This window comes from Ailuropoda melanoleuca, chromosome 13 (genome assembly GCF_002007445.2).
Source record: "Ailuropoda melanoleuca isolate Jingjing chromosome 13, ASM200744v2, whole genome shotgun sequence".
Lineage (NCBI taxonomy): Eukaryota > Metazoa > Chordata > Mammalia > Carnivora > Ursidae > Ailuropoda > Ailuropoda melanoleuca.
Window position 1 is genome coordinate 44,592,321 of NC_048230.1, and position 9,066 is coordinate 44,601,386.

The 9,066-nt window shown below is 59.5% G+C and overlaps 1 protein-coding gene across 3 annotated transcripts; it reads right to left on the reverse strand.

The window, feature by feature from the left end:
- Positions 1-418: 418 nt before the first annotated feature.
- On the reverse strand, positions 419-9,036 carry MAFG (MAF bZIP transcription factor G). 3 transcript variants are annotated; one of them, XM_011223931.3, is made up of 3 exons: positions 8,963-9,036; positions 5,359-5,421; positions 419-5,263 (listed from the first exon to the last, which is right to left on the reverse strand). In XM_011223931.3, the coding sequence occupies exons 2-3, from the start codon at positions 5,392-5,394 to the stop codon at positions 4,811-4,813; spliced, it is 489 nt and encodes a 162-aa protein (XP_011222233.2). In that variant the 5' UTR covers positions 5,395-5,421; positions 8,963-9,036; the 3' UTR covers positions 419-4,810. The 3 variants fall into 3 exon arrangements, with proteins under 3 accessions (XP_011222233.2, XP_011222209.2, XP_011222215.2); XM_011223907.3 differs by lacking the exon at positions 8,963-9,036 and adding an exon at positions 8,361-8,785; XM_011223913.3 differs by lacking the exon at positions 8,963-9,036 and adding an exon at positions 5,667-5,913.
- Between the last annotated feature and the right edge of the window lie 30 nt (positions 9,037-9,066).

Below are 9,066 nucleotides of genomic sequence, written 5' to 3' on the forward strand. Positions count from 1 at the left end.
TGCCGCCGCTTCAGGCCTTCGCGCCGCCTGCTCCGGCCCTGCAACTCGGTCACCAGGTCCTCGCTCTCGGCCAGGAGCCGGCCCTCCTCCGCACTGCGCTCGGCCGCCGCCTTCCTCAGGATGCGCGACACCTGCGGGCGCGGGGCAGGCGGTGAGGGCGGCGCGGGCCGGGCGCGCGGCGCGGGGCGGGCAGCGGCGTACCTGGCGGAGGCGCTCCCGTTGCTGCTCCTCCCGCAACCTCCGGACCCGCTCCGCCGCCTTGCGCTCCGAGCGGCTGGGACCCCCGGCTGCCATCGCTCCCGGGAGACCCACGCTTCCGCTTCCGCCTCCCGGCAGGCCGCGCACTAGCGCATGCGCGCGGAGCCCGCCCCGCCCTTCCGGCCCCGCAAGCGCAGCGCGCAAAGGAAGCACCTGACCGTCTCTTTAAAAGGTGTTTATTGATCATATACAAAATAAAGAAAACCTTATATATCACAAACATACACTATGTACAGCAATAAATACCCGGGGTCCGGCCCAGTGCCGCCCCCCCTGGACAATAATTTAGCAATAAATACTGCACAGGGCAGGGTGGGCACTGAGGCCGAGGCCCGCCCCAGGGAGGCCCGTCCTCACCTGGATCTTCAACCACCCCTGCCAGCCCTGGCAGGTCCCAGGGAACCTCCCCGGCCCCCCTGGTTTCAGCCCTAGGCAGGACAGGCAGGGTCTGATCAACTCTGCTTGGACCCAGCCTCTCAGCGCCAGGAGAGCACCAGAGCTGGACACACTGGGCAGCCCTTGTCCTGTTGCCCTAAGATGCCAGGAGAAGGCTTTCTGTACCCACTCCCGTTTGGTTAAAGGCTTCAGGGAGTAGCAAAGTGAGGGGATGGGGAGAAGGGAGGGGCTGGGACACAAGGTTGCTGGAGGGGCTGTCCCCTCGCAGTTCATTGGGGGCACACTCTCCTACACTCCAGCTCAGGCTCGCCAGACACCCACGCACCAGGGCTGCTGCTCCTGCGTGGGGCAGAAATGTGCGTGACTGGCCCAAAGGTACAGCACACGCTCAAACACACAGGCCTGAAGTAGGACAGGCCATACCCCTGCCCCTGTGTGTCCTCCACTTTTCCCCACCTGCTGCAAAACTAGACAGCCAACAGGAAGGCAATAACGCGCCAAAAAGAATTATTCAGTGGCTTCTGGGGGAAAAAAATCGTTACTGTGTTGGTTCCTTTCACCAAACCACAGCCTAAAAAAGTAACTTACAAGATCCCAGAGCGGAAATGGTGCTGCAGGCTGTGGCTTGGGCTTCCCAGCTGTGGACGGGAGCTTTAGCCAACTGGCCACCTCAGAGGGAGGCAACAGGGACAGGAGGGGGCTTGACCACCTTCCCAAAGCAGGCTGTAGCCGATCAGAGCCATGGGCTCAGGCACCAATCACAAAGCCTGCTACTGACGGTCAGAGTTGCGCACACAGACCTGAAGCGTGGACCAAGAGCAGAAGAGCCTCCAGGGGAGACCTGGCATCCAGCAGAAACCAGCACATCACACGGCTAAACAGCCGTGTCTTCTCACCTGTACAAACAGCAGTGCCACCCAGAGCAGCAGCCAGGGCCATGGGGAGGTCTCTCTGGGGTCACACTCAGGGCAGGAGCTGACCTGTTCCCACAGGGTTCTCCTCTAAAATCTGAGTGCCCGTGTTGGGATAAGGGAGGAGTGTGGGCAAGGGCAAGATGGGAAGGAAGGTGCACATCATGGTTTACTTAGCGGACAAGTTTGGGAGACTTGGCTTCCGCCAAAGCCCTCGATTCACTGTGTCAGAAAAGTCGAGGAGAAAAAGAACACCACACCCTCACAGTAGGAAAACTGAATTAACAAGAATCAGAAAGACACCAAACCAGTCACGTGTGGACACAGGCTCTACTGTCAAGAAACCAAGGTGAAGGGGGAAAGGGGCAGAGTGCAGAGTGGCCCCATGGGGCCGGCTTGATGGGAACGGGATGCTCTCCCAGACCCGAGGAACAGTTGCTCCAAATCCAAACACCGTGCAAGGAAGCACGGCCTCACTAACTCCGGAGCTCTTTCTATTCTACACCAGACCTGCGATTTCTCTTCTACCTGTGCCCACCCTCCAACTTGCCTCTCACTTTCCAAACCTGCCTCCTTCCTCTGCTCTCCAGGTCTCCAGCCTGGCAGATGGCCGACTACCTCCCAGCCAGCACCAAAGTGGGGACCGTAAATGGATATGGAGGGCATGGGCTTCTCCCCCTCTTCAGGGAGGGATTCTTACGATGCGATTCCAGCTCACTGCTGCTACAACTAGCATCGACAGCTTTCGTCTAGACCCTAGGTAAACAAAGCTACACGGCAGGGAGGGGCAGGAAGCCACTAAGTACTCAGTATCAACGGTCAAAATCTCCACTGCAGGCCGACCAGGTACAACCAGGAATGATGGGGCATCTAGAGCCAAGAGAAGCCCATCAACACGACAGAAATTGACAGCATGTCCCTGCTCCTATCCCACGGGCCCCTGGGTCAGACTTGGGGATGAAAACCCCGCTGCCCATGAAGTTATACCCTGCCAGGCCGCACTGAGTTTCTCTTCCCCAGCCCACACATCTGTGCTTTACAGGGGTTCGGGGCCCCCAGAGAAGCCAACCAGCGACCTCCAGGAGAAGCCGAGGCCCATGTGGCCAGACACAGGGCAGTGGCCTCTTGAGGGCCGGCACCGCAGGCAGCTCCTGTCCCATGCATAGGAGGAGCTTCTGGGGCCAAGTCTGGAAGACTAGCTGCCTCGCCTGAGGGGCCATGGGGAGGCGGGCTCAGCCCCAGAGAGAAGCACCTCCATGAGCTGAGCACCGCATCCCTGGAAGACACAGATCCCAAAGGGAGGCAAAGGAAGGCCCAAAGCCAAGCGCTGGAGCATGTTCGGGGCAAGGTGAGGGACAGGACCTGGCCCTGCAGACTCTAGCCCTTGTCTGGCACTGGGGGAGACCCCCCACCCCGGCCCTCAGGCAGGGTTAGAAGGGGCCACCCCAGATGAGCCCCAAGACCACCTGGCTTTGCCTGGGAAGCATTCCTTCACAGCATGGAAGCACTGCTGGGATACAGAGGCAGCAGGCCTGGAATCTCCGTGGGCCCTGGGGTTCCCCTGATGAGGCTCACATGAAGCCTACAGGAACAAAGCTGGGGTCGGAGGCCACAGCCCACACGTGTTGACTAGAGGCCAAAAGGAAGACACCTGGGGGCACCTAGTGACTCCGTGGTTCCTGCAAATCCAATCCGCCGGCCATGGCCAGAGGCAGTGGGCGTGGAAGCGGGGGGTGGGATGCTCTGGGATGGCCCCTCATTTCACCTACCCTGCCACCGGATCAGCCCAAGCCTAACACAGACATGCGAAGCCAAGGCTGTGCAGAGGTGAGAGCGGCAGAGCCCCGTATCTGATCCTCTGGGGTCCTGGGTCAGGCATCGAGGCAGAAGGAGCTGGGCTGATACGCAGATCCCCAAGCAGGGGCTGCCCTGTGCCCCAGTCCAGGCCCAGCAAGCCAGCAGAAGCAAAAACACAACCAAATCCAAAAAACAAACACGGGATTAACAGACACAAGAAGTGACACCCACAGGTCAAAGGTCACCAGAAGCACCAGCACGTGACGCTGCACAAGACCTCACCAGGCACAGACAACACCACGGCACCGGCAAGAGACGGAAGCAGGAAGGGCAAAGGAGTAAGTCACTTTCGGTACAATTGCAAAAGAGATAGCAAAGAGGACGCCAGGACGCGCCTTGTGGTCGCTCACGGCTTGGCTTTTTTTTTTTTTTGTCTTTTTTAAAACTAAGTTTTATAAATAACGTCTGATAACTCTGTGTATATAAAAACTAAACTCCAACAGCCACAAAGACTTGTCCATAAGTTTACAAGAAAGGGATTTTTTTTTTTGTTTGCTTTTTTCTTTTGTTAAACTAGCAAAGTTTCTATTATACTTTCCTTCCTTGTCCATATATACGGTCAAATGTTCGCTTGTTTTTTTTTTTTAAAAAGACAGTTTTATAAATACTCTGCAGCTTTTTTCTTTAGCTTTTAAACATATAATTTAATAACTTCGTAAAAGGAACTCCTCTCTTTTAAATAAAGGGCTATGTAACCACACAAATAGGTCATGTAAACAGTGACACGGGACCCATCGCAGGACACTGGACACACCCTTCACGTATGCTCACAACCAGTGATTTGGTCTTGTTCAGTGCAATGCGTCAGGCTAGAGCGCCATGGCCCCTGGCCCAAAGCCACGGAATGCCCCATCCCTCCCAGCGCCTGTAGCGCCCAGGCTGGTGGCCCGCCCACCCAGGGCCCTCGAGGACACCCTACGCATAGCAGCAGAGCCCATCGATGCCAGTTGGCCGCACTGAGGGTGAATCACAAACCCCTGCCAGCTAGCAGCTGTCAGGGCCTGTGGGCCACCCAGGAGTGCACAGCAGCCCCTCCTGCCCTGGAGCCCTCCCTGCTCAAACACACGAGCCCCAGAGTGCTCATTCGATCTTTCTCTGTTCCCACAGGGTCAACTCTGGATTCCAGGCCTGCACGGCCTTGGTACAAAGGGGACTGGGGCAACCCCACGTCACCGCCGAACTGACCAATCCCAACGTACAAAACACATGATGACAACGACGAGATCAAAGGGGCTCAGCCCGGCGCCCCTGGGGTGCAGGTTGTGCTTTGCAGGGAAGGGAGGAGGCAGGAGAGGAAGAAGAGGAGAGGAGAAAGAAGGGGATAGGGCTGCCAAACTCGCCATGCGCCTAATGGCCCCTTGCAGACCCGCCCGGGCAAGCGCACGTCCCTACGACCGGGCGTCCGTCTTGGACTTTACTATCGTGATGACGCTGGTGGCAGCCACCTTGCCAGGGACGAGGGGCCCCAAGCCGGCAGCGAGGGGGCCCCGGGCCGGCGCCACGGGGCTGCGGGCCACGGTCCTGGCGAAGTTCTGCAGGGCCTCGTACTTGGAGCGCAGCGCGTCGAGCTCCAGCTTCATGCTGGCGTTCTCGGAGGCCAGCTTCTCCACCTCCCGCTGCAGCTCCGCCTTCTGCTTCTCCAGCTCCTCCTTCTGCGTCACGCGCTTGACGCGGCAGCTGGCGGCGTAGCCCCGGTTCTTGAGCGTGCGCCGCCGCTGCTTCAGCTGCACAATCTCCTCCTTGGACAGGCCCCGCAGGTGCTGGTTCAGCTCCCGCACCGACATGGTCACCAGCTCCTCGTCAGTCAGGCTGGTGCCATTCTCCCCCGGCTCCCGCTTCACCTGGGGGCAGCACGGTGCACGAGGTCACGGCTTAGCGGGGGCCCGCCCGCCCGTGCCACCCCCAGCTCCAGACGCGGCCCGCTCTGTCCGCTCACCTTCAAGGCCTTGTTTCCTTTATTGGGGGTCGTCATAACCCGGGGGCACAGCAAGCAGGCACTCTGTGAGACAGGGAGCAGAGGTCAGGACCCTGGAGACCACTCCCCTCTCCCTCTCCAGGCCACAGAGAGCGCGGCCAAGGGGCCCAGCGCCCAGCCTCGCCTCTCACCTCACCACTCCCAATACCTGGCCCTGAGGACCACCTGCCACCCTCTGGCTAGGCTGCTCCCTGTCCACCTGGTCTCTAGGGAACCCAGTGGGTCTGATGGGGGAAGGGGAACGGAAGGGCTGTTAGAAAGGCAGAGACCAGAAAAGGGCCTTGGGAAGAGATGAGAGGGATGCAGGAAGGGCCAACATAGAAGGAAGCCGGGAGCTTTAAAAATAACCCCAGTGTGCGCCCCAGAGCGTGGCTGTTCCTGGCGAGTCACGCTGACTCAGCACATCGCTCCCGCTCCCGCTCCCTCACCAGCCTGGCCTGGCACTCCCCAAGGCTGCCAGCCAACACAGCCCCAGGGGACCCGCAGCCTAAGCAGAGCAATGCTGGGGCCAGAAAGGCCAGCCTGGCCAAGAGGAGGTGAGGGCTGGGGCCAGTGACCCTGCACCTGTGTACTCCAGGGCCCTGCCTCCTACACCCCTCCTCCCCTTAGCGGGCCCTGTCCCCACAAAGGCTTAGGGGCCAGTGGGGACTCAGGCCAAGAGGAGGATGCAGGAGAGTCCTGATTCTCCAACAGACTTTCCACTTTGAAGAGCTGGACTGTTGTCAGCATTGGTGGAGCTCCCCCCCAGGTGGCAGGCACTCCAGCAGAGGCCGGGCTCAGCCCACCTCCACCGCTGATGGAGCAACCTTCCTGTGGTTTTGGATTGCGGCATCCCGTGCCCCTGCCCCACCCCATCCATGCTATTTCCTAAGAGTACCCGGTTGGTCACCCGGGGGCCTGCTCAGGCCGCTCCGGCCCCCCGCCAGGGGCCACTGACCATGGCGCAGGGAACAACAACAAAAGGGCTTGGGGGAAGGGTGGACCAAAGGGCCCCCTCACACCCATTCAGTTGCCCTTCCCACACCCGCCCGTCTGCTTCCTCAAGCCCTGCCAAGGACATTTCTGTGCACCTAATCCAGCCCCTACCACACCCTCAGGCGAGGACACTCCTCTGTCCCCTACTTTCCAGGTTCGGTGCAGAAAGGCTAATGGCTGGAGAGAAAGTTGGACCACGGCCTCCCTGTTGCAGGAGATCATAGCCCTGCAGGCTTTCTGGGCTGAGGGGGCCTTCTGACGCTCACTGGGAAGATAAAGCACTGGTTAGGGAGGAGGCCGTGCAAGGTGGCTCCAGGGTAGAGCTGCCACCCCACCCAGCCTTGCCCCGGGACATGCCGGACCACAGCCAGCCAGGTCACCCAGGGCTCTCAGGCAGGTCCTGAGGCAGGAGTCCCAGGATTGTTCCAGAGCAGAGGATGGAGAAGACAGTAGCTGGAGGTCAGAGGATCCTCAGGGCCCCAAACCCACCCTGGGGGCCAGGATCTCATGGCCGAGCTACAGGGGGCTCCCCCAGCCTCGAATCTGAGTCGGGTGCAGGGACGATCCCCTCGGTCCTTCCATTGTCAGCTCAAGGGAAAAGCCCTGGCACCAGCTTTTCTCACCAGCCATCCTCCCACCACCCCCAAATGCTGAGCACAACGGTGACTTCCTGAAGAGATCACACAGAAAAGTGCCGAGCGTGGCGGCTGGGAGCTGAAAAGTGCCTCCTCGACAGATTTCACCCTCTGCAGAAGGCCTGAACTCAGCACAAGTGCAGCCACTCGCCTCCTAATCAAAGGTGTAGTGTACGTGTGCATGCAGTGGGGGAGGGGCAGGGCTCAGCAAAGCCAGCGATTCCGCCTCCTGACGGCGCCCGCCCACCTGGGAACACACACAGAGGTGACAGTGATAGCCTCTGGGGATGGACTGTTAGAGACCGCCTGGGGCACCTCTAGAAGGCGGAAGGAGGGTATCCAGGAGGCTGGATTAAGGAAAAGCTTCCTCTTCTCCGTGTCCCAAAGACGGGGCCAGAGCTGGGGCCCAGTCATCCTCCAGAGGCTGAGCCCCACTTGCAGAGAAGGCATGGACAGTCCCGTGGGCCTGAAGTCACCAAGGTACCCTGGGCCCCCCACTCAGGCTGACAGCCAGCTGGGAAGGGAAAACAGGTTCAGACAGCTCCATCCCCTCTACCTGGGCCCAAACTCTAGGATGCGGACACTTGGCAAGAGGCAAGACAGTGAGCCCCTACTCCTTTTCCTGGCCTGCAAACTCCAGTGGCCAAACCTCCCCAACAGCATGGCTCCAGCCTACCCTGGTCTTCCTCCCACCCTGCCCATCAGAACCACCGCCTCCAAAATCCCTCACCAGTGAAAGCCATTCCGAAAAAAGTTGAAAACTTAATTTCCACCTAAGAATAAATGAGAAGACTGAAAGGAGTACCCCCTTTAGGAATCTGCGCTTTCCTAAGGTATAAAATTCCAGCCAAAAGATCAGCTTAAGTGTTAAACATCTGGCATCTACAAGCCCAAGGCTAAGTATGTGAGCGTGTGTGTGTGTGTGTGTGTGTGTGTGTGTGTGTGTGTGTGTGTGTTGGGGGGAAGGGGTATCCCTGAAGACAAACCACAAGGCCAGCCTGACCTAGCCACGAGCCCCTAGGCAAGAATGGTCAGCTCTGGTTGAGACAAAATACCCCCACCCATGGAGGCCAGAACCACCCACACATTCAGGAAAGGTAGCTCAGGCCACACCACTCTCAGGCTGTCCCCCTCAAGAGGCCTGACACCCACCAGGGCCACAATGTGTGTTAACACCCACACAGAACGGAGCCCCAACCTCAAGTGGGTCAGGAACTGCATTTTTCCTCTTCATGCCTTCCAAGCCAGCCCACTGGCTGCGCCCCAAAGACCAGGCACCCTCAAAGCCACCACCACCTGCAGCTTCGCCCCAAACCCCAAGGCCAGGTGGCAAAAGGGGCAGGGTCTGCTCACCAGACACCTCACTCCCCAGATGTCAAAGTCCTGCTGCTTCGTCTCATGGGCTGTTTCCTGGTAGAGCTGCACCTGCGTCCCCTGCCCTGTCCACTGTCCTCCGGGGCTTGAGTACAGGCACCCCTCTTTCTCCCGCTGACTCCCTCTCTGGCCAGGGTGTATCCCTCTCTTGCCCGCCCAGGGGCTGCCCAGCCTAGCCAACCAGACTAGTCACAGGGAAAGCCTGCTTCCCAGCCTGGCAAGCACGGCCCCCCTAAGCTCCTCCCCTCCTCTCACTCAGAGAACTATTTCCCAGTTTGGGGAACTGTCCCAGAGGCTGGTCAGGGACCGGCTGCCTGAGAAGATCATGCCTGGGAGGGGATGGGCAGGCCAGGGGCTTCACATTGTGCCCGAAAAAAAAACCTGCACCAAGGCCCCTCCACCTGCTCCTCGCCCACCCTGCCCTCAACTCGCACACCAGTCCAAACTTGAAACCGGTGCCCCAGGCCCGGGGCCTGGCCCCTTCCCCAGTTTTCCTCCTCCTCTTATCTCCCGCCTGTCAGACCCCAGGCCCCCAGCTCAAATCCCCCCTCTACCAGACATTAGAATGAGCATCGAGTGACCTCATGCTGATGACTCAGCAAGTCTCCCTCTGGGCTCTGGCACGCGTGTGACGGAGCGAAGCCGGCGCGAGCAGGGTCTTCCCGGCCCCGCCACGTGCCGCCCC

Excerpts from the sequence above, each read along its gene's own strand:
- MAFG (XM_011223931.3), bottom strand. The coding sequence starts at position 5,394 with ATGACGACCCCCAATAAAGGAAACAAGGCCTTGAAG. Across the intron at positions 5,264-5,358 it reads AAGGAAACAAGGCCTTGAAG|GTGAAGCGGGAGCCGGGGGA; the intron begins GTGAGCGGACAG and ends TGCTGCCCCCAG.